Source organism: Protopterus annectens, chromosome 3.part1 (genome assembly GCF_019279795.1).
Source record: "Protopterus annectens isolate FY-2018-M chromosome 3.part1, PAN1.0, whole genome shotgun sequence".
NCBI lineage: Eukaryota > Metazoa > Chordata > Ceratodontiformes > Protopteridae > Protopterus > Protopterus annectens.
The window spans coordinates 168,896,888-168,920,969 of record NC_056732.1 but is presented as its reverse complement, the minus strand read 5'-3'; the positions used below and the strand labels follow the sequence as shown (position 1 = coordinate 168,920,969).

The 24,082-nt window shown below is 40.7% G+C and overlaps 1 protein-coding gene across 2 annotated transcripts in view; it reads right to left on the bottom strand.

Moving 5' to 3' along the window:
- ZEB1 (zinc finger E-box binding homeobox 1) overlaps positions 1–24,082 on the bottom strand; it is an 873,134-nt gene that overhangs the window by 147,676 nt on the left and 701,376 nt on the right. For both annotated transcript variants that reach the window (XM_044066691.1, XM_044066692.1), the window contains one exon: positions 13,971–15,769. In XM_044066691.1, the coding sequence (XP_043922626.1) occupies positions 13,971–15,769 (1,799 nt within the window). The remainder of the gene's footprint in view (positions 1–13,970; positions 15,770–24,082) is intronic.

Genomic DNA, 24,082 nt, shown 5'->3' with positions numbered 1-24,082 from the left:
GGAGCCTTGAACCAGGTCTCAGTTACTGCACAGATATAGATGTTCTCCATTTTTAGGAGTGCCTCGAGAGAGTGCATTTTGAGGTTTAGACTTCTAGCATTGAGTAGCATTTCCTTCAGATTTTGCATGCTTGTACCTGTTACTGTGGTGGTTTTGTCCTTTGAACTTTGCCCAAAAAAGGAACTATAGGGGTGGCAAGAGCCTTAGCCAGTAACCTGAATCCCAGGGGAGACAGGTGTAGACCATCTCTGGCAAAGCATCCTGGTCCGTCGATCATGTTGTCCCAGGCAGACAGATACTGGATCCCCTTTGAATGACACCAGAAGCTTAGCCAATTGTTGAAGTCAATCATTTTGTCCTTATATTGTGGTATCATTCTGGGCGAAGGCAGGATGCTACTCAGGGTTAGGGTCATACCTGCCTGAGTCACATGATACGAAAGCTCCTCCATGTCTCTCTTCATGTAGTCCATCAAGTTATTCACTCCAACATGGACAATGACTAGTCATATTTGTACTTGTGGAGTGACTTGAGTGCACAATATATTTGGGAGTTTGAGTACTGACTAATGCAATGGCTGGTAGATGAGGAGGAGAGAGAGGGAATACAGCGAGAGAGGAGAGAGTGGGTTAGGGGTGGGGAGGAGTAGTGTGGTTGTGTTAGGTGTAGAGAAGTGTTGTAAGGCCAGCCTGGTGTAGTGCAGGAGCATATCCAATTATTTGTAAGGTGCTCCCTAAGAAGCGACTTGAAATTGGAAGTATTAGTGGTGTTTCGGATGTGTTGGGGCATGGAATTCCATTTTTTTTCGATATCTGGTTAACGAACAGAGAATCCCAAAAGGGAATGTTAGATTTAGTGACTTTCAGAAAGGAGTTTGTCAGAGGACTCAAGTGTTCTCAGTGTTACTGTATTCCTGGATTATGTTTTTGAGTGCAGGGCAGTTATTAGGTTTGTGAACTATGGAGTGGGTTGCAATTAGTTGGTTCAGGGATAGTAGATTAGGTAGTTTGATTGAGTTTAGCTCCCAAAGGGCAGAGCAGTGGTGAAATCTGTAAGGATGATTAGTAGCAAATCTTGCTATTTTATTGTAACGTGTCTCAAATTTATTTATGTCAGATTTATGGGGTTTGTGAAAATGGGTGAGGCATATAGGAGGGTGGTGAGCAGGTATGTCCTGGCTATGGAGTGTAGGGTTGTGTTAGTAAGGCAAGGTTTGGATCTGTAAAGTGTTCCAAGTTTATGTGGACTTTTTTTTGGTTAGTACTACACATTTATCAAATATTATGCAATTATCTATTGTTACCATGAGCAGTTTTGTATGTTGAACAGGTCTGATTCTGGTTTGGGTTTTGCTGGAGGAGTATATAATGAAAAGGGGAAGGAGGTTCTAGGTTTTTGTACTGCAGAATAACATTGGTTTTGTTAGGATGGAGTAGAATAACATTGGTTTTGTTAGGATGGAGTATTAGCTGGTAATCAGAGATAATTTTCTATGTCTAAGAAGGCATTTTAGGTTCTTTCTAGGAGTTCTGGTAGGGTTTGAGCTCAGCAAATAACTGTAGAGTTGTCAGCATTTTTGTATAATGGTGTCCAAAGTTTGTTTGTAAAAATGGTAAAAAGTAGGGGACCAAGGACTGAGCCTTGTGGCACACCCACTGAGATGGGTGGTAGGGAAGTGAGACTGTTATGTCACCTGACTGCTTGTCAGATAACCATGAAACCAGGATAGAGCGGACTGGTAATGGTTTAGAGAAGCCAGCTCGTTGAGAAATATTTGATGCGATACTGTGTCAAATGCCTTAGAAATGTCAAGAAAGATGGAGGATACATGGTGTGACACTTGTTTCTCAGCTCATTGATAGTGCTGTTGAAACTAATTAAAGCAGTAATGGTGCTGTGCTTGGGTCTACAGCTGTATTGTGTAGCGGAGAACAGGTTATTGCTTTTCTAAGTAGTCAAGGAGTTGCACACGAATACATATTTTGTGGATTTTAGCCAGTGGTGAGAGTATTGCTATTGGTCGGAAGTTTGAAAAGTCCGTGGAAGAACTGTCTTTGTGCAGAGGGAGGATGAGAGAGATTTTCCAGAGGCTGGGGATGTAATGTTTTGATATGGATCTGCTGATAAGTAGAGAGATGGGATAAGATATGGAACCTGCTAGTAGTTTGAAAAAGTTGTTAGGGAGCTGATCAGCGGTGAGGGTTGTGGGTTTTAGTTTGAGTAAAAGTGTTTTGATGGTGCTTGTTTGAATTGGACTGATACAAAAAAAATTGGGGCAAAGTTCTGAAGCAGTTGGTATTAAAGGGGTGTACTGCTGTCATTTTTTATGAGGGATATCAAATTTAAGAAATGGGAATTAAGCTGACATTCTATGTTTGGTATTTATGGTGGCTGGTGTGGTATAGTGGTTTGATCACAACCGAGGAGTGGATTTATGGCTGCACAGAATTTTTTGGGATTATTTATGTGATTTTGTTGTGTACAAGTATAAAAAGTTTTTTTTTTTATCAATACTGATTTGTTTTTTGGCATGGTTTCTGAGTTGCCAGTATGAATCGTAGGTTTGTTTTTTGGTCTCTTGATAGTGTGACCAGGCTTGCTCTCTGTTTGAGGAGTTGCAGTGTGCCCTTAGTAAGTCAAGGTGGTCTCTCTGCTTTCACTTGGATCTTCCTAAGGTGTGCTTGGCTGTTTAGTACATCTAGGAAAGTTTTATTGAAGGTGTGTTTTTTTTTGGGGGGGGGGGGGGGGTTCCAGTCCCACTGTTTAAGAAGGGGATTGAAGACTTTGGGGGAAATATTAGCTTTGTTACAGATGTGTTTAAATAAGTTTTTTGAGGACAAATCTGCTGCTTAAATAGGTATGTGGGGTGACTGTCACTAAGACTATCTGGGAGGCATCCAGTGAGGTAACTGAGTGATGGTCTAATGTGTGCAATCAAGAGTGGATTTCTTGCATCTCCGATTGATGACCTGGTGGGGGGGGGGGCACGGACATTAATAAAGCTGGTAGGGTTTTCAGAAGAGCAGATGGACCATAAGTTAGTCACCCATTATAATAGTTTCTTGGTGAAAACTGGAGGTAGACAGATTTTTTCAATATCTGAGGTGTTGTTTCCTGAGGGGATGTAGGTGGCAATAATTGTAATGTGTTTTTTGGAGTTTAGGTAAAGATGTGAAGTTAATATTTCAGAATTTATAAGGTCTGTGGTTTCGTATACAAGGCTTTCCAGTTAAGTGCGTCCTTAAAAATTTATTTATTTTATTTTACATTTGTTGACCAGGATAGTCCAACTGGATACATGTCCATTTTCAGCGAAGGTCCTGGGAGAAGAGCTCCAAGGTCAGCAGTTTAGATTAAAAATACAGTATTTACAGTAGTTAACATATTTAAGCAAGCAGTTAAGTTAAGATACAATATTTACAGAGGTTACATACCCAAGCAAATATAAGAAGTTCCAGGGTTAAAGAAAATCCCGAGAGTAGGTCATCATTAAGTAACACAGGTCAGCTAAAAATACTGTTATTAACTCGTACAGTCAGTTACAGATGCAATATTTACAGTGGTTACATACCTAAACAAGTTTAGAGTTAAACGCAGTATAGGTCAGGATTAGTGTCACAGGTAGGCTAAAATTACTGTTTTTGTCTCACTGTCAAGGAGAGTTATAGTCAGGTTTACTACACTGACATAGCCAGTTTAGTGTCAGATGTTGTTTGAGACTAGTCTTGAATTGACTCGGGGAGATGAGCAAAGTAATTTCGGGTGGGAGAGAGTTCCAGGATCTGCCAAATGAGTTTGCAAAGAGAGTCACCGGTGGAGTTATTAGTTTTGATAGTTTGGACTAGTAGTTTATTAGAGGATCGAAGTCAGGGATTGTGATAGGGGGTGACAATATTTTTAAGATCAGGAGTATTGTCTGGATTGTAAAGGATTTTATGGGCAGTAATCATAAGATTATACTGAATCATAAAAATGATAGCAATACCACCACACTTATGAGTTCTATCAAGCCTGTGCAAGTTGCAGCCTGGGATTAGGATTTCTGAATCTTTTATGTGGGGTTTGAGCCATGTTTCGGTTATAGCTACAATGTCTGGTGTGCACAGGGTGAGGGTTGAGTGAAATTCATTAACTTTACTGATAATTCTTAGGTTAATGTTTTAGAATAGGAGATTCAAGTTTTTGTGTGATAGGTTTCTGATGGTATGGGGAATTGTACTGTGTGGTGTTAGCACAGTGTGTATTTGAGGTCCTGGACTTGGATGCATGTCCATGCATAGTTTAAGATAATTGGTTTTAGTCAGAAAAAAAGTCAGTTATCTTTTCTAAATGTTTGGCATATTTGAGTACGCAATGTTTTGAATGCAAGTTTGTGCAGCTGCGTGTAGAGTTCTACCTGGGCGCTATTATAGAGGTAGGGTGACATGACTAGGCTTGTTTGATTTGAACTGAGTGAACTAATGAGTGGGTTAGTGAAAGGGTAGCTGTTAGTGATGTGTTGGCTGTGATAGGAGGTTGTGTGGCAAGCTAGGATGAGTAAAAGAAATATGGATATGTGTTGAAACAACATACTTGCTGAGTGTGGAATGTGATTGACTGTAGGAGAGTTTTGATAGGTTGTATGGTTAGGGGTTGTGTTTAGAGATTATGTATAAAACTAGTGGTAGTGGGGGTAGGTGGGTGGGAATTTGGGGTATGGTAGGGGAGTGGAGTGAGCCCGAGTGTAGCAAGAGCAAACAGAGAAGGTTGAAACCTGGTGACAGAAAACTGCAGAGACCATCAGTGATTGCGAGTCTACACCAGACATTGCCAAAGAAGCAGGTATTCCAGTAGAATATCTGTCTTCCTAAAAAGCCAGGAGTACAAAATACTGGAGTTGGATGCTGTCCTTGGGTATTTTGAAGATCAATTTAAAGAACTATAATTTTGGAATTGCTGAAGTGATTGAACACCCTCTGTAAAGATGGTGGAGGATATGTCTTTTTACTGGTTAATGCAACTGCCTCTTGATTTTTTTTTCTTCCAATCTTTTAGTCCTTTTCTTTCTTCTGTTTCACAGTTTTAGTTTTTTATACTCTGAACCCTTTTTTAATGTTTTTTTAAGAGGATTTACGCATTTATTAGTTCAAGAAGAAGAAAATACCTACAATCATCATAATCTATTAGCTAAGTTAAACATGAAACAGGTGCTACACAACTCAATTTTACGGTCAGCCCCAAAGCAAGCACTTTTTGTGATGAAGTTTAAGTAAAATTTTGCTTACCACAGATATACTTGTATAAGGGAGAAAAATTATTTTAGTGAATGCCTGGAAGATTCTATTTTCAAAAAAATGCCTGTAAAAAAACTGGATAAACATACCAAATACACTCAAAAGTACTGCACAATTCACAGGGACTAGCAGTACTCAAATGGCAAGAGGAATAGAAGAAAGCACATAACAGACCTTATGACACAGTTCCATTCTACATGCATACATACCTTCAATGCTGCAAAGACAAAATAGGTCCTAGCAGGAAAAAACAAAGAGGCTGAAATATTTAGCCAGGACACAGGAAATATAGAAGGCTGGGAGCAAAAATGTTATAATTTACTGTCTGTGACCCTCATCAAAAAGGACAGTACAGTTATACAAGAACTTACCATAACAGTATATGTTCAAATAAATCACTGCTGCGGTATACACTAACAAATGACATGTATCCTGCCAAGAATACCATACATCCAGCCAGTATTTCAAAGCTAAGACACTCCTTCATTCAATACATGTCCAACCTGAGACCTAGGTATGAGGGCTGCATGCTGGTACATAAGGCACATACAGAGCTCTCTCGCCCCAAGAAATTACTGAGGATAAGAACGATGAATAGGTTTCATAGGTGTGTACTAGGCTGGCCCTGGGGCCTTTAAAAGCCTAGCCCACAGGATTACCCTGGCATCGTGCCACCTAACCGTAGTTCCCAGTGCCTCTGTCAAATAGAGTCACTGGAGTGATCCCCGGGGTGAATTTTCTATTTCCCATCTGCTCATCAAGATTTCTCTTGAAGAGGGCCAGTGAGGTGCTCTGTTTGACATGTATGTGAAGTCTATTCCATAGCATGGATAGTCTCTGGGTTATGAACCTGTCCCTCTAGCATGTTATGTTGATTGTGGTAATGAGGTTGAGGTCTCTGGAGCATGTGGTGCAGAGGGATTGGGATTTCTTTAGATGTAGCATTTCTAACAGACCTGGGTCAGACATGGATTTGTAAGTCAAGCAGAGATCATCTCTAAGTAGGCAATATGAGACTGAGAATAATTGGAGTTTTTTTGAGTCTGTCCATATGGGACAACTGTTTAAGGCCTAGCATCAGCTTTGTGAGGTACTTTTGTGGTCTCTCCAGTTGTTGCAGGTGTTTAGTGAGGTACATACCAAATGGGGCATTGTACTCGATGACTGGCCTAATGAGGGAAGAGTACAGGGAGACAATGACTTCTTTCTTCCTGGATGCAAAACCCTTAGTAATGAGATGTGCCACATAGGACTTTCTGACCACAGTGGCAATGTGTTGATCAAAAGAGAGGTTGCCGTCAACCTGTGTTCCCAGATCTCTTATAATACCTTTTGTGTTCAGTGGACTGCCATTGATGCAGTAATTCATGAAAACCAAGTTTTTCCCAAAGGGGATGAGGACACATTTTTGGCATTGAGCTTAAGGCCACAGTTCTGACACCAGTTGTTGGTCTTGGTGAGGGCTTTCTGCAGGATGCCATCACTTGGGGAGCTAATAACAGCTCCCAACTTGTAATAGTCTGCAAACTTTGTCACAGAGTACCTCTGTATTGGCCTGGACTTCAGAGAAGTAGATAAACAGGAGAGGACCCAGGACTGAACCCTGTGGGACTCCACTCGTAACTGGTCGTTAGTCTGACTTGAGTCCACTACTTTTCATGTGCAGACTTAATAAAATGGAGTGCTACATTTGAAACAGAATACATCATAATTTGCATTGTTGATGTAGAGTCAGTGTCTGGTATATCTGGATAAGTTTGTTCATGTCAAAAACGGATAGAAGATACCTTGGCACGTATGTCCTTTAGATAACTGCATGAAAAGCTAAAGTGGCTGACACATTTTTCCATACCCACCCATGGCCCCACCATCCCTGTCACTGTCAGTATCTGTGGAAACACCATCACAGCCAGATGCTGGATTTTTATAGAAGTATTTGTGTGAATCAAGGACTTTGTATTAATACCCATCAGACTTTCTCGGTGCAGGTGGTTGTGACTCAAGAGTTAAAGAAGCTGAAATTAAAGTGTCCTCCCAAGTTTCAAGAACTGGGGGACAGGAGAAGGCTTGGGAACATTCATATGCAAGAGATTCTCTCTCTTTTTAGTGACACTAAGATTTGTTTGTCCACACAACTGAAATGCTGCATCATTTTTTAAACAGCTTCCCCAAAGCAGAGTTCTTCTTGAGGGAAAATAAGAGGACATGGTATTTTCAGGTTCAGATTATACCAAAAGGAAAAAGAATCTGACAAGAATAATGGAAGCTATCACATTCTTGCTCAGAGGAAAAATACTGTTCAGAAGATGTATCACTTTTTTTTCAGTAGGGGTGTAAAGGGAGAGGAAAAAATAGAATGAGATACTTTAAACAGTTCCTGAGAAAAAATCATCCCATTCTTGTCAGGCATCTCTTTAAACAGGAGCGGCCATTGTGTAAACATGCTTGGATTTTTTCTTTTGCTTAGTGGTAGCCAAATAAACTACATATGAAGGACCTGACCCTGAATGTATCTGTATCAGAGAACTTTTAGTTATGTACTCACCATAACTTCAGATGTTTGGGATCCATCTCGCCTACATTCTGAATGATGGGGGTTCGTCGATCCCTCGTCTGGACTGGGCACGCTATGCAGGGATGTTCTTGAGTACTAAAATATGAGGAACTGCATCTGGTCCTTCTGAAATCACTAGTTTGGGTTTGAGGCCAACGCAGCAGTCAGACTGTTCAGACGGGACGTGATTGCAGGGTATTCCAGGTCTGCTTCCTGCAGGATAGTAATAGAGGCAACAGGCATAGAAGTTGGATGGTCCAGTGGGCTCTCTCAACTGCCTTAATGGGACATCCAACTCCAATTAGGTGAAGGATGCCGAAGTAGCACTGTCTTCAGTTTCTTTGTTTTCTTCTTTGGCTGTGAGGGGAGGACAGTGGTGGAAAACTTCAGTGGACATGGTATCTCACGTCAGCCTTCTGCCGTTTATTCTCTTAATGAATATTTAAAGAATGACGCTTAAGGTTTTTGAGATGTAAGCCTAATAGACAGTAAAGGGTCTTACCTTATGCTCAGGTAAGGAAGAAATTATTTGTCTAAATTTATCAGAACTATCAGCACTCACTAGTTGAGCTTCTAGATTAATGACAGCATCAAATGCATCTCATTATAAGTGGTCTCTGAAAAAACAAAGACTTCTCAGCTAATGCTAAACTTGCTTAACTTTCAGTTTGGTATTCTGCATCATAATAGTTGCTGACAAATGACCCAAAAAGTTAGTCAGGCTGATAGATGGGCAGTACTGACATATGGATATCATTATCAATATCTTGCCCTGCATCAAAACATTCTCAACTGTAGTGTCCAACAGGAAGCCAAGAACCCTTTGTTGTAAAGGAGTGAGGTCCTTTTTGATCACCTGTAAGGGATAAGGAATCTAGAAATGAAATTCTGCAATGACTAGTCCTTCTAATGGCACATCTATTTTTGTAATCATACCAAGGAGAAGCATTCTGAGCCAATACAATGTTCCTGAATTGCTTCAGTCCTGACAATGCGCCTCTTTTAAAGGGTTTTAGTAGTGAAACACAATTATTTTGCCTCCATATGACCCTTAGAACAAAGCCATCAATACAGACCAGCTTAGTAGAAATCATCATTTGATAAGAAGCCAGCATAAAGCTAGAAGCATGCACTTTCCTCTGATCAAGAAATTATATGATTTATACCCTTAAGAAGAATGCAAATAGTATTAAAAATAATCACTAGCTTTAGAAACAGATATAACCACCTATATTAGACGAGATGCATCTGTATCACTAACACCATTTATTACATTATAACTTCTCTGTAAACCAGTGCAGCACTTCTGGGTTATGTAAAGTTCCATGAAGTGTCGGCCTCAAGCCTCCAAACTATTATGCAAGAAAGACAGGAAGACAAAAGATATTTATAAAGGAAGACAAAAGATATAATACAAAGTCTCGCTAAACTTATTAAAGTGGCATGCTTCTTAGATAAAGACACAGACTGTCCCATAAAATGGTTAGCGTTATCAAACTGTAATAATTCAGGTCTACTAAATATGCACTTTCCTGGTCAACCTGATCAGCTAACATGGGACTCCTATTTAAATCCTTCCCCATTCAAATGGTGACGCATGTCAGCCTTAGACTTAACAGAAGTGAGGGAAAAGGACTGAAATAAGATGCAGTTTCAGTAAACCTGATGTGTTTCTTAGGTGAAGACACAGCTCTGCTGAAATTTTAAGCCAGTAGTTGTGAAAAGGAACTTAGTTCAGGTCTACAGGAAAGATATTCTTTTAAACTTTATCCTCCACATCAACACAGCCTACGATTTCAATCCTTCCCCATTCAAATGCTGAAAGGGGGAGCCTTAGATTTGGCATAAACCCACTTAACTCAGAAATAATAAATCCTTGCCCAGTTTAGTTTCTGGCAATCTTTTAATATCTTAATACAAAATCAATAAGTGTATGATGTAAAATGCAACACAAAAATTATTTGATCTGCTGTTATATTCCAATTCATGAATTAAAAAAATGGCCTAAGAACCACTACTGAAACAGGAAGGCTTTTGATACAGTAAAACAGTTAAGCAATTTAAATTAATACATACGTACATAAAAAAAACAAGTCAAATGACTGTACCAAATAAAAGTTTGGTAATTAAACATTAGAATACATATTAAAAGATTCAAGCTTTTAACAGAACTAGAAGCATGAAATCAACCACATTTCTAAACATACGTACTACTCCAAACAGAATATGAAAAGCAACTGTGAGCGAAAGACATGAAATTATCAAAATAACTGAACAAGCAAACAGGAGTAAGTGTGAATAAGCAACTTTCATTACGAGTCTTAACATGGAATCCCTTGGGATATTCAATGGTTCACAGTGCAAATGTGCTTTGAGAAGACTGCAGCGAGTCCAAAGCAGCAAAAATACAAAGTCAGATTTTGAAAGAGCTGAAGAAAATTAAGACAGTGTGCAAACATTTGGCCAGTATGTTTAGCAGAAGCAATTCATGCTATTACAAAACATTACACAGAATCCTCTTCAGAAATCATGTGGCTTGGGTGGGGTTAGTTATAACACAGAACTGTTTTCAGTCAGAAAAAAGTCCAAACTGCAAACAGTTCGGAAGCTTTCTGGTTTACATCTTTATATTAGGAAGTTTAAAATGGGTTGCTGCATTTTCAAAAATGTCATTCCATTAGCTCAAAGCACTTTTGAAGCAATTTCTATGATCAGTTGCAAATGACAAGGAAACCCTCCCGTACAAAGATTAGCATACTGAATGTAAGCAAACTCAAAAATTCTCAAACAGCTTAAAATGAGTGACATTTCAGGCATTGCACAAGCACCTGTTAACACAAAAATATAAACAACTTGGTCATAACAAACCCTATTTTCATTATTGCTGGGGCAGTGAGAGGGGAACATGTAATACATAACTAAGCATAAAGAAACGCTGCTAAACTCATTCTACTCTGGTCAAAAACACGTGCAGAAATGTAGCAAGAGGACTTCTAAATATTGTCATACATTCATAGCTATTCCAAGGCCAATGAATCTCATGACCATTCCAAACCTGCCAGTACCCTTCCTTATATGCAGCACATCCATCCTCCAGGAGGGCTACACCGATCAATCCTGGAGTAAATTTCTGGATACCCATCTAGTTAATCTAGATCACATTTAAAAGGAAGATAGAGAGTTGCACTGCTTAACATGCAGGGGAAGTTTCTTCCAGAGTTTTGGAAATGCTGGTTTATAAAACTATCCCCCCATTGTGTTTTACTTGTTGGTTAGTGAAGATTTAGGTTGTTTGGTTCTAATACAGGTGGAGATATTACAGTTGCAGAGAAGTAGGAGGGTCCAGGACAACCAAGTCTCTAATGCTGCAGCTACCAAGACCTAACTCCTCAAAAGTCTACAAGCTTCTGAATAAATAGATCTTCCATCCTTCTCTTGGCAGCTCAAGGACTTTAGGTCTGTGAATTGTTTAGTTAGCAACCTTTATTATTATTTGACAGTTTGATATCTTTAGTGAGATGCATAAAGGGGGCATTGTACTCAATAACTGGCCTGATCTATGCTGAGTATAAGTGACTGATTACCTCTTTAGACCTCGATGATACTCCTTTTACAATTAGCTGTGCTAAGTAAAAGTATTTCCTGGCAACCGTGGCCAAAAAAGCCATCATTCCAAACATCCAGCTCCCTAACTGCATTTTTGTTTTATATAGACAGTGTGAGGAGAGGAGGGCCTGTCTATCAAAAGTGATAATACTACACTATTTTGCATTTAATCTGAGCCCGTTTTTAGTACACCAAGAGCTTACTAGGGCGAGTTTATAGAGGGAGTGGGGGTGTGATAGACAACTTAACTACTCCCAGTTTGCAATCTGCAAACTTTGTTATCCAGAGGTTTTGTCTCATTGCTTGGAGATCTGATAAGTAAATACCAAAAAGGAGAGGTCCCAGCACTGAGGCCACTTTCATACTTTCAGATGAAGAACTTTCAACTTGAACTGTGGGGGTTCTTTCAGCCATTCTGCTATCCATGTACGGGTCAAAGTTTAAAGCATTTAGCTTTTGTACAGTGCCAGCATGGGGACTGGTGTCAACACGGCAAATATTGTCAAAGGCTTTAAACCAGGTCAAGATATATCATATGCTGCATGGCAACTATCTACAGCCTCCATAACCCTTTTGGAAGAATGTTAACAGATTAGACAGGATCTACCCTTTACAAAACCACTATTTTGGAGGTCATGTCTAACAAGACTCTCAATATCTCAGTTTATGGGGTCAGTTATAATACATTCCAGATCATGGGGTTTTTTAGTGGATCTTACAGTGCCTTCAGTTTTTTTTTTGTAATGCTTTTGATATCCTTGAACAGGATGGGATTTGGATTTACCAAATATTTTAAGGAGTTTCTTTCACTATATTGTTTATTTATGGTTGGGAACCACCAGAGTTTTTTTTTTTCTTTTGAAATTTCCAGTGATTATCTGGTTCTAGAAGGAACTGCTAGCTCTACACATTTTTTTTAAATAGGTGTAGACTTTTAGTGAATCTTTCTGCTTCATTAAGGTGTGGGGAGGTGCAGTCCTATGTGAATATTGATATTTCGGCACATAGACTGAGGTTAGCACATGTTTATAGTCCTTAAATTCAGTGTGGTTTGCTTTGGGAGATTAAGGCAGAAGGTCACAAGTCTGTGGTCAGGCTTCACTTCGGAAGAAGACAACCACAGCAGCAGTTCAAGTTGTGGCCACATTTGTAAGAATCAGGTCAATAATATTGTGACCCTCTAGTAGGTTTATTTACCAGCTGCCCAAGGAAAATTTTTGTTTAGAAGTTGAGGAATGTTTGGCATACTCTACACATTGGAGCTGTAGGTGTCCCAGTTTACTAAAGGGTAGTTGAAGTCACCCAAAATAAGAGTGCTTGCTAATAAGATAATCATTTATAATACTGATGAATCATACATGAGTCATCAGGGGCATGAGACAAAGGTGTTCTGTAACAAGCAGTTAGTTGATAGTTGATCCTAACTAGAGGAACTGTGTCATCAAAATTAAATCACCAAAGCTACATAACTAAACCACTGCTAACATACAAAAATATGAAAGTGAACTAAAATAGCAATGACAAACTGACTCCAGTTGCAAGAAAGCACAAGTCAGTTGATAAAAGGCATGCACTCCTCAAATATTTAAGGAATGGGCAAAAGGACACCACCTAGTACAAAAATCATCCCCATGAAATATTTAGTCAATATGCACACAATGGCTTCCATTATACACCATGAGCAATGCACCCATTACTCCTGTTACACATTAAGTGCACATCACCAATTCCAATTTCCTAAAGATACATATGCTTGGGTTCTTAACTGTTTTGTGACTCATTTCAAATTAAAGCAGTTAATTGTGCACATATGACCCCAATGCAGTAACAAATGGCTTCTGACCTCTCTGTCTTCAGACATCTGCCTGACTAATGATTTCATGTAATGCTCAGTTATGCAGCAAAATTATGTCATTCATAAATATAAAGAAATAATATGCATACTTACTGCCAAAGTGTAATTTTAAACTGAACTTTCTTTAGAAACTTCGAATTTTATGGAGCACAAAGAAGGAAACCATATCCACAGCTTTCCAGCCAGAAATGATTTGAAACTTTTCTACCAGGCAATTAATGCCAGCTCATCAATGACAATGAACTAAAATTTGATCAAATGAAAGCTTAAAGGGTTAACTACACAATACAAGGAATAACTAGGAATACATAAAATTAATGAAATGCCATTAACAATTTCAGGGTCGGATCATATCTGTATGCAGAGATTCAAGGCAGGCTCACAGTCTTTTTTTTAATTACTTATTACCTGTAGGGGAGACATTTATATTTAGTGTTCTAACCTACCACCATAATTTCCTTCCAGGGAGGTACACAACAGAAAAAAAAAAAAAAAAAAAAAAAAGAGACACATTTTACACAAACAAATACAACAGACCAAAAAAAAAAAAAAAGGATTAGTAGCAGCTAAGTATCCTGTAGATGAAATGTACATTAGAGTTACTGTCCCAAAAAGAACCACACACAACTATGTTCAAATTGCTATAAGAGCCAAAGAACATTAAAAGCATATAGCAGAATACCTGATTTCCACTGGCATGTTTCTGCTGAGGTTCTAGACCTGCAGGGCTGGTTGCAGTACTATAGTAAGTCACCTGTGGAATAAGAATGGTTTGATTATTGGCAGCCAAGGCTCTCAGGCAAGGAACACTGTTCTGGTTAGCAATTGCAACAAAGGTAGGTATCTGTGCAGTGACTGTAGGTATAGCAATGTTTATAGGATTGGCACTTGGGGTTGTATTTACAACAGCAATTTGATCCACAGTAATACTGTCCTTGGATGGCTGTTCTTTCTTTATACAAGATAAGTTCAAAGGTTCTTCCTGAACTGAGTAAACACTGTTCTGGTAAACACTGGTTATAGGGGGTCTCTCCGATGATTCTCTGTGTTGCTTTGGTAACGACAGATCAAGGGGTTCAGCCTGTGGTTCCTCTTTCACCCCTTCAAGTGCACATAAATTATTTTGTGAGTTTCTTGATGAAGACAAATTTAGTGGTGAGGGTGAGGGTGTGCTACTTCTGGAGCCATTCAGCAGCACTTGATTTAATGGAGTAATCTGAGATTTAGCAGCTACAGAAGAGCTCTGTGAAACAGTACTGTCCAACAATTCATCCACAGATGATGAGCCAACATCTTCACCTGACAAGCTGTTGGCTGCATTCTGTACAGGAGAAGATGGCCTAGAAGACTGGACAGGAATCTGCCCAGCTTGCATCTTCTCAAACCATTTCTTTACCACTTCAACTGGTAAATTTACTGAGTCTGCAATTTTAGAAAGCTCCTCTGTACTTGGTTGTGCATTCAATGCATAATATGCCTTCAGAAGAGACAAAAGATTTTTTAAGGGTGCTTGTCCTGGGGTTAAGTTGCCATTTGCCACCGGGGAGGAGTCAGAGGTATCACATTTCTCACCACATGTTCCATTCATTTGGGTAGGATGAACAGAATTGTCATGTTTTAAACAGTGCTTAAATTCCTGAAGTGCATTTACACCATTTGGGCAGTCATCACAAAGACGACAAGAAGAATCACTGCCCTGTTCTGCTGGACTCTTGTCTTTCTCAGATTTGACTACAAGGTCTTCTGGCAATTTTTCACTTTTACAATTATCTACAAGGCTAGGACTTTCCTTTTTCAAGTTTTGGGGCATAACTTGAAGATGTGCAGGCTGCTCTAAACTGTAGTTGATGATAATTTTGGTTGTACCATCTTGGTCAACCAAAGGAAGACTGATAGCAGAAATGAGGGAATGGCTGCTTTGTTGCAGTGATGCGGAGTTAATGTTTGGTTGTTCTTTGGATGCACGGGTAGCATGACTGTTCTCCAGTACCTGTCGTATTATATTACCATCTACTGCAACTTTAAGAACATTTTGAATGTCACTTAAATTGATGCTTATGGGGGACACCAAACCTACTGTTGGAAGAACAACTGCTTGCACCACACCCTGAGGAGAACTGGTTGCCTGTGCTGGGCTACCACTGCTTAAAACCCTGCTTTGTAATGGAGTTGCACAGTTGATTCCTGAAGTCAATACTATAGGTTTATACTCATAATCCACAGGTTCAGTTTTGATTTGGTTAATAGGGGGTTGTTCTTGCAAAGGCTTGTTTTCAATCCTCTGTCGAATTTGTGTTCTTGGAGGACTACTAGGTGATGCAGAAAGTGATGGTGATGAACACTGTGATGTCTTGATACCTGGACGTGCTCGATTACTTACAGGCATTAGACCAATGCATTTCTTACTGCTTATATGTGAACTGTACGAACCAGAATGGGAAAACCGCTTCTTGCAGTTTGGGCACTCATATGGCTTCTCTCCTGTAAGAATGAAACATAACTGTAATCATGATTTTATACTTTGTGAAAATTTTAAAACAAAATACATTCTAGCTAGCTACCCAGTGCCTTGGAAAGGTAAGGCAATGTGATTTACAAATCATTTAGCAACGACATAAGGAAATGTTACATTAATGAATACTGAACTAAGTTCTGAAGTGAGTGAGGAACATTAGACTGAAGGCAGTCTTCCCTGTACTTCAAGTCTGCCTTTCTCTCAAATTCTGTGGCCTATACTACATCTACATTTACTGCACAGAGGAGTTGTGGAGGCAAACATTTAATGTCTTTCCTCAGCTCAGGAAAAGCAGTACTATAAAAGAAGAAAATAGTTACCATTCTCTGGAAGCCTCACTATCTGTACAGCAATAGACTCAAAGACACTGATACGAACCTAAGATTTATGATGCATAATTTAATAAAAATGACCATAATAAAAACTACCATAAACATAAATGGGAACAATTTTAACATCAGCAAACAAGGACTGATTGACCCACCTAATCTGTCCAGTTTTGTACTTACTGTGGATAAGTTGCATCGAAACAAAGCTCGTTTATTTGCGATGTTTAATGCAAAAGCCCAAATGGGTGAGCATCACCTCTTTGCTATGAAGGTTTAAGATGAAAATCTCCATGACAACCTCAGCAAAATCATAAAAATATTTTTGTAGAACTGGGGTTCCTTTTAAAATTCAAAAGCCTGTAAAATGTTATCCTTTGAATAGGAAGACCATAACAAACATGAGGAAGCATAACTCTTGCTGTAGAAATTCATAGTTTTAACACATTCAGGAATAATTAAAGTAACACATTCATGGACTTAAATTTATTCAAACGATTTCTTCATGATGCAGCAAAAAAAAAAAAAAAATTAGTCCTCGTTTTATTCTAGTTCCTTATTGATAAAAAACAAATATAATTTTGTTTTATGATCTTTCTAATAACTTGGTTAATACCATCTTGAAGAAGCATGCATCTTTGTATTTCAAAAGTGATTTTTTAATACAATTCACAGTAAATTAACCAATCAGAATAAAGTGCTTTACTGGCATTCATATATGCATTGTGGCATCTGGTGAGTTGAGCTGAAATGCTTTCTCCGTGTCAGTTCTTATATTTAGTTTGGGGCTTATTTTAATAAAAAGCTTCATAAGCATAAGCACATTGCAAACAAGTTTATTCTATTACTTGGTGATATCATCTTAAGTGGCAGCATGAGGTACATCCACTGGCTTTAATGGATGTCTCTGCACGAGAGGTGACGAGTCCATTAAATTCTATGGATGTGCTTCATGCCTTCCTAGTGCTGGTGCCACTGAGACTGAAGCTCACTGCTGACGTGCAGCGGCATCATCACAGGGAAAATACAAGTTTTAAAAGTTTTTTTTTTTTAATAAGAGTGATAGGCAAACATTAGCTGATGCAGCAAAACGGCAGTTTGGCAATTAATGTACCAGATACACTGATGCAAAAGTTAATTATTAACTCACTAATTCCATGCAACAAATAACGTAAAAACCTTAGAAGACTCAGTTAAGAATGTGCATCTCCAGATCCAGTGAATGCCACTACGTAGCCCCCCCCCCCAAAAAAAACTCCTTCACTGAATTTCTTAAGAGTTTTAGGCAGAAAGTATCAGTTCAGAATACAACAGGATTCCTTTCTCTGTACTGTTTTCTTTAGCTTGTTTGTCTCATTTCTCACCTGATACAGTCCTTATGAATTTGCATTAGGAAATTCATTAAAATGTTTGGCTATAAGGCTCTGCCTTGTGTGTGTTCACAAAATCTTAATCTGGTTTCTCCCCAGCACAACATTTCTGGGAATTAAAAGAATACAACAGACAAAAAGTACAGTTTTGTACCTACCATAAATGTAGATGTCCGATAGGTATGCATCTGCAGTCATAACATATAGGTTGTCCTGCCTCAGGCAGCCCTTCGGTCGGCCGGATTCCAAAGTCTGGGTCTGGCCTCGGCTGATGTCGCACATTACCCCGACGTCACAGCTCCTGGGGTATAAAGGCATCAGCCGACGCCATTTTCCTCAGTGTTTCTTGCCCCAGATGCCAGGTGCCCTCTAAGAAGGCTAAATTTGGATAAAAGTTTAATGTTCCAAACAGTAGCAAAATATATATATATATATATATATATATACATATACATATACATATATATATATATATATATATACATATATACAAACAAACAAATACACCATAACAGATTCCCCCAGCTAGCTGAAAGAGGGGTAAGCACCCTAGGAATACCACAGAGGGGAAGGAGGGAGGGTAATCCTGACTGCAGATGCATAACTATCGGACATCTACATTTATGGTAGGTACAAAACTGTACTATGTCCTTCAAGGATGCATCTGCAGTCATAACATATGGGTAGAATACCATAGCCAAACTGGGGGAGGAGGTACTAAGATAAGGATGGTGTAGTTAAGATCCCCTGTAAAACTGCAGTTGCAAAGCCTGCTCGGGATCTGGAGTATAAAGGTAGATTATAATGCTTGGCAAATGTATGCACGGAGCTCCAAGTAGCAGCTTCTAAAATGTCCTTGGTAGCCACCCTCAAGGAAAGCTGTAGTGGTGGCTGTGTCCCTTGTGGAATGAGGCCTGATATGTTCAGGAGCTGTCTTTCCATGAAAAGAGTAGCAAAAGCGAATGCAATTTCCTATCCATTTTGAAATTGTCTGCTTGGAAATTGCTTTTCCTTGCACCGCAGTTGCATAAGCTACAAAAAGTTGGTCAGTTTTTCTGGTAGTTTTAGTTCTGTCCAGATAGTAGCGTAGCTGTCTGTGTATATCCAAGGTGTGCAAGAGTTTCTCTCCTTTGTTCTGTGGGTTAGAGAAGAATGTAGGCAAATGAATGGCTTGGTTCAAGGATACCCTGGATACCACCTTTGGCATGAAAGTTGGATTGGATCTGAGAGACACTCTATCCTGGTGAAAAATAATGAAAGGCTGCACTGCCATTAATGCCTGTAGCTCGGATACTCTTCTTGCTGAAGTGATTGCCAGAAGGAAAGCAGTTTTCCAAGATAAAAACTAAGTCTGCTGATGCTGCTGGTTCAAAAGGGGGTAGGGTCAATTTTTCCAGCACAAAATTGAGATCCCATGCAGGTAGAGGGGGTCTCCTTGGAGGTTTAACATTTTTGATTCCTCTCAGAAATTGTCTGAGTACAGGGTGAGAGAAGAGAGGAGGATCCATATTGTATTCTGCTGAAATTGCTGAAGCATGAATCTTAATGGAAGAGTAAGACAGGACATTGTGGAACAATTCTAAGTATTCTAGGATGTGTGCTAGGTTTGCCACTGTAACATCTGTGCCCTTTGATGTGCTCCAAATGAGAAATCTCTTCCATTTAGCTGAGTATGCTTTCCTTGTGGAGGGTCTGCGAGACTCCAGGATAATGTCCTTGACCCTCTGAGATAAGACAGCTTGGTTTGGTTTCAAGCAATTTTCCAGGCAGTTAGTTGCAGAGTTTTCAAGCTTGGATGCAGGGTCTTGAAATTGTTCTGCGTTAGAAGAAGAGGCCATAGGGGTAGAGGCCATGAGCTCTCCTGAGACATGTTTTTCAGTAGCGGATACCAGTGTTGTCTTGGCCAGTCCGGAGCTATTAGTATCACCTTTGGCTGTTCCTCCCTGATCTTGAGAAGAACCTTGTACATCAATGGGAGAGGTGGGAATGCAAACACTATTAGGGCATTCCAGCTGAAAGAGAGAGAGTCCAACCTCCAGGCTTGTGGGTGGTATGTCCTTGAGCAGAATTTCTTCAGTTGGTGGTTGAGAGGGGAGGCGAACAGGTCTATCTCTGGCAATCCCCATTTCTTTGTTATGAGTTTGAAAATGTCTGGATGCAGCATCCATTCGTGAGCATCCGTGGTAGTCCTGCTTAAGCTGTTTGCTAGTGAATTCTCTTTTCCTGGTACAAATATGGCCTGCAGCTGGATATTGAGGTTCAGATCTAGGTTCCACAGATCCATTGCCATCCGGCATAGAGGGTAGGAATGTGTGCCTCCCTGTTTATGTACCACATGACTGTGGTGTTGTCCGTCCCTATCAGCAGATGTCCTTGCTGGAGGAATGGTTTGAATGCCTCGATTGCATCCTTCACTGCCAGCATCTCCTTTTGGTTTATGTGCAAGTTTAACTGTCCTTGAGACCATAGGCCTTGGATACATTTGTCCTCCATGTGTGCTCCCCATCCTAGGTCTGAGGCGTCCGTGGTGATGGTCTGCCTTGGTTTTGGTTTCGTGAAAGGCAACCCTCTGTTGGACTGGCAGGCCTGAGCCCACCACAGGAATTCCTTTTGAAGGCACGGAATGATTGGTATCATGGTTTCTAGACTGTGACTGTGTTGAGACCATACATTCCTTAGGTACCATTGTAATTTTCTCATATGCAGCCTGGCATGTGGGATCAAGATTATGCAGGATGCCATGAAACCCAGGGCCTGCAGGACTTTCCTTGCAGTAAGCTGAGTTTGTCTTGTCAAAGTCATGAAATAATCTGGAAGTTGTTTTTGTTTTCCTTCTGTGAGAAAAGCCATCTGAGTTATTGTGTCCAGATCTGCACCCAAAAGGTTATCCTTTGGGATGGCACTAGTCTTGACTTTTGGATGTTGACTGTGTATCCCAAGGCCTGTAGCAGGTGTATGACATAGGCCAAATCCTTTATCAATTTTGTCTTGTTGTCCGCTTGTATTAGGCAGTCGTCCAGGTATGGGTAGATTTGAATTCCCTGAAGTCTGCAATGTGCAATTACTGATGCCAGGCATTTCGTGAATACTCTGGGCGCAGTAGATAAGCCAAAGGGCAATGCTGAGAATTGATAATGCTCTGATCCTGCAAGAAATCTGAGGTATCTTCTGCAATCTGGTCGGATAGGGACGTGCAGGTATGCCTCCTTGAGATCTAGAGTCACCAGCCAAGACTCCTTGCCCAACATGGGAAGAAGTTGCTGTAGGGTCAGCATTTTGAATTTTGGTACAATGAGATATGTGTTCAGTGCGGACAAGTCGAGAATAGGCCTCCATTGGTTTTCTTTTCGTGGTACAAGGAATAGTCTGGAGTAAAATCCTTGGCCTTGTTCCATAGATGATACCCTTTCTATCGCTTTCATCTGAAGTAAATTTTTGATTTGTCTGAAAGCCTCTGGCTTCTGATTTGGTAGTAGGTTTGGCATTCCGCTCCTTTTTGGTAAAGTGTGGAAGTGAAACCTGTATCCTTTGTCTATTGTTTGCAATGTCCATGAGTCCTTTGTAATGCAATGCCAGTTTTTTGAGAATAAAGCCAGCTTTCCGCCCGGGGGAGCTTCCAGTTGTTCCCTGGTAGGCGGAATCAGAGTCAAGTCATTGTGTCTGTCCTGTGCTAGTGGTTGTAGTTGCAGCTGTGGCAGTACTTCTCTGGTTGGCAGGATGCCACTGACGACCCCTGTAGGCACCTTTTGATTGACCTCTGCCTCGAGGGCGTCTATTCCTGCCTCTCTGTGCTCTGGAGGTGTCTTGAAAGGACCAATTCATGGAAGGCCAGTTTCTGCTGAACCTCGGAGGTTGGACCTGTAGAAATTCCTTTACTGTTTGCACAGATTTAGCTTTTTCTTCCACCTTCTTTAGAATCTCCTGTGCAGGGGAGCCAAATAAACTTTGTTTCTCCATTGGAGCATCTAGGAGCTTAGCCTTGACATGGTCTGGCAGGGATTGTTCTTTTAGCCAGGCATGCCTACGAATTACTGCCCCAGTCATAGCTGATCTAAATGAAGCCTCCAGTGCATCATAGCCACATTTTAAGAAATGATTACTGACCTGCTGAGAGTTGTGTACCAAATCCTGAAGGGATTTACGGTCTAAAGGTTCAGGAGAAGATATCTTCTTATTCAGCTGCTCTAACAAATATTCCTAGTACTGTATCATATAGAATTGACAGTTTAAAGCCCTGGCAGAAAGAGTAGCAGATGTATAAACCTTTTTACTCCATCTCTCTAATGCTCTAGACTCTCTGCCAGAGGGTAGGGGATTTTTAGCAGTGGTAGCTGCAACACCTTTTGGGCCCTGTGAGATAGTTTCTGGATCTGCAGCATGGGCTTTATACAGGTGGAAGTGAGAATCCGGGACCCTGTAATATCTGTCAGGTTTGGCAGGGGCCGGAGGAAGAGAATCAGGTGCAGAACTAACCTCATTATACACATCATCAATTACAGTTAGCACTGGTGGTATGGCTAAGGGCCTATGCTGTGGCAAATGTAAAAAAGTCCTTAGCCTTTTTCTAGAATCAGAAAAATCCTGACCCTGCCATTGAAAGTGTTCCCTCATAGAGTGTAAGGTTTCCCCAAAGGAAAATTCTTCAGGAGGGGAGGCAGAAGGGATAGAATCTTCAGCATCTGAATCCTCGTAAGGAGAATAGGCCCCTTCTTGATGGTCTGACAAATCAGATCCATCTGTGGAGTAGTCAGAGGAGACAGGTTCAGAGGGTTCAGTCCTAGGCCTTTTGTCTGGTGGTGGTTGGGAGGCCCTGTCTGGGTGAGGCTGGGAACCCCTAATCAAGGATATCAGGTCCTCAGCAAGACTGAGAATCTGAGAACTTGAGGAAGGCCTCTGAGAAGTAGATTTGGCAGGTAAAGCTTTTGAAAGTTTGGCAGCTTTAGCCCTGGAAAAGGCCTTAATAGACATAGAAGCTGGGGGCCTAGCTGCCCCACGTGCAGGTGTAGATATGTCCAAAGGAATGGTGTCGGACAAATCTTGAGCGCTAGCTTCGGTAGGGAATTCTGAAGCCGACTCAGCCGGGGCCTCTCTGGCCCCGGTTGTCGGAGGTAAGGTTTCTGTCGTAGGAAAAACCGAGGGCTCGGTTTCAGCCGAAACAGAGACACTCGCGGTAGGCCTAGCCGTGGTTTCAGCCGAAACCCCGGGCCGCGAGTATCGGCCCTTTTCCCTGCGTTTTTTGGCCAAATGCATAGTCGGAGTCTCCGACGGTATTTTATATACAAAAGCGGATCCAAAAAATTCTTCTGCAAACTCCGACCGACGTCTAAGAGTCCGTCGGTTGAAGGAGGCACAGGCTAAACAAGCTGAAACGTCGTGGTCTGGGCCTAAGCAGGGAAGGCAGTAAGAATGGAAATCCTTATGAGGTATTTGTTTCCCACAAATTAAACAATTATTTACTTTGACATCGGCTGAGGCAAGAAAGAGTCCCCAACGGGGTACTTAGCTTTTTTCGAAGTCTTCGGTAGCTGAAATCTCTGGATCTGACCGACCGGCACTTGTGAACAGCTTCTGCTTCGGGCACCGCGCGGCAAGAAAGACTGGGGAAAATGGCGTTGGCTGATGCCTTTATACCCCAGGAGCTGTGACGTCGGGGAATGTGCGACATCAGCAGAGGCCAGACCCAGACTTTGGAATCCGGCCGACCAAAGGGCTGCCTGAGGCAGGACAACCCATATATGTTATGACTGCAGATGCATCCTTGAAGGACATCACTGACAGTTACTGAAACACCAAAATACCCTCCATTAATTGCACTGTTTTCTGGCCTGCATATATAATGGAGATAGAAAAGGTGGAGCTTGGAGGAAACTGCAGAGGAGAGGAGGGTGTTTAAAGAGAAAGAAAACAGGCCATCCCCAAGAACCAGCAACCTCATCCACTCCTTACCAATCAATTCTTGACATGGAATAAAGAAACAATGGATATTCCCATAAAGGAATGAATGAGCCATAGGGTTGTTGCCTAGCCTGAAAATGCCTGGCTCTCATACCCTTGAAACAAGTGGTCTAATTGGGTGCTGGCAGTAGAGTCATCATGCAGGGTCCTGGCTTGGAGAAATAAAAAGGCAGCATTAAAAATATCCCCTCAGAGTGATGCTGACAAAGCTTGCACTCTAGTATTGTAGTGAGTATCCCCACCTGTCACATGAGAGACCAGGGTTCAATTCTGTCGGAGAGTAGGTATAGCTCGGGGGGTGGGGGGTGGCATAATGGTTTAGGTGTTTACTTGCAGATAAGAAGTACAGGGTTTGATTCTCACAAAAGGAGACTGCCTATGCGAGGAACAGCCCACAAGAGCAGCTAGCTTAGTACTTTACCACTGAACCTATAAAATTAAATAAAAGGTCAATGAGGACTGATATTATCCAGTACTGAACAGTGAACTAACCTTTGTTAGGCATAAATATATATCTATACATACATAATTGTGCGTTTATGTGTGTGTGTGTGTGTGTGTGTGTGTGTGTGTGTGTGTGTGTGTGTGTGTGTGTATATATATATATATATATATATATATATATATA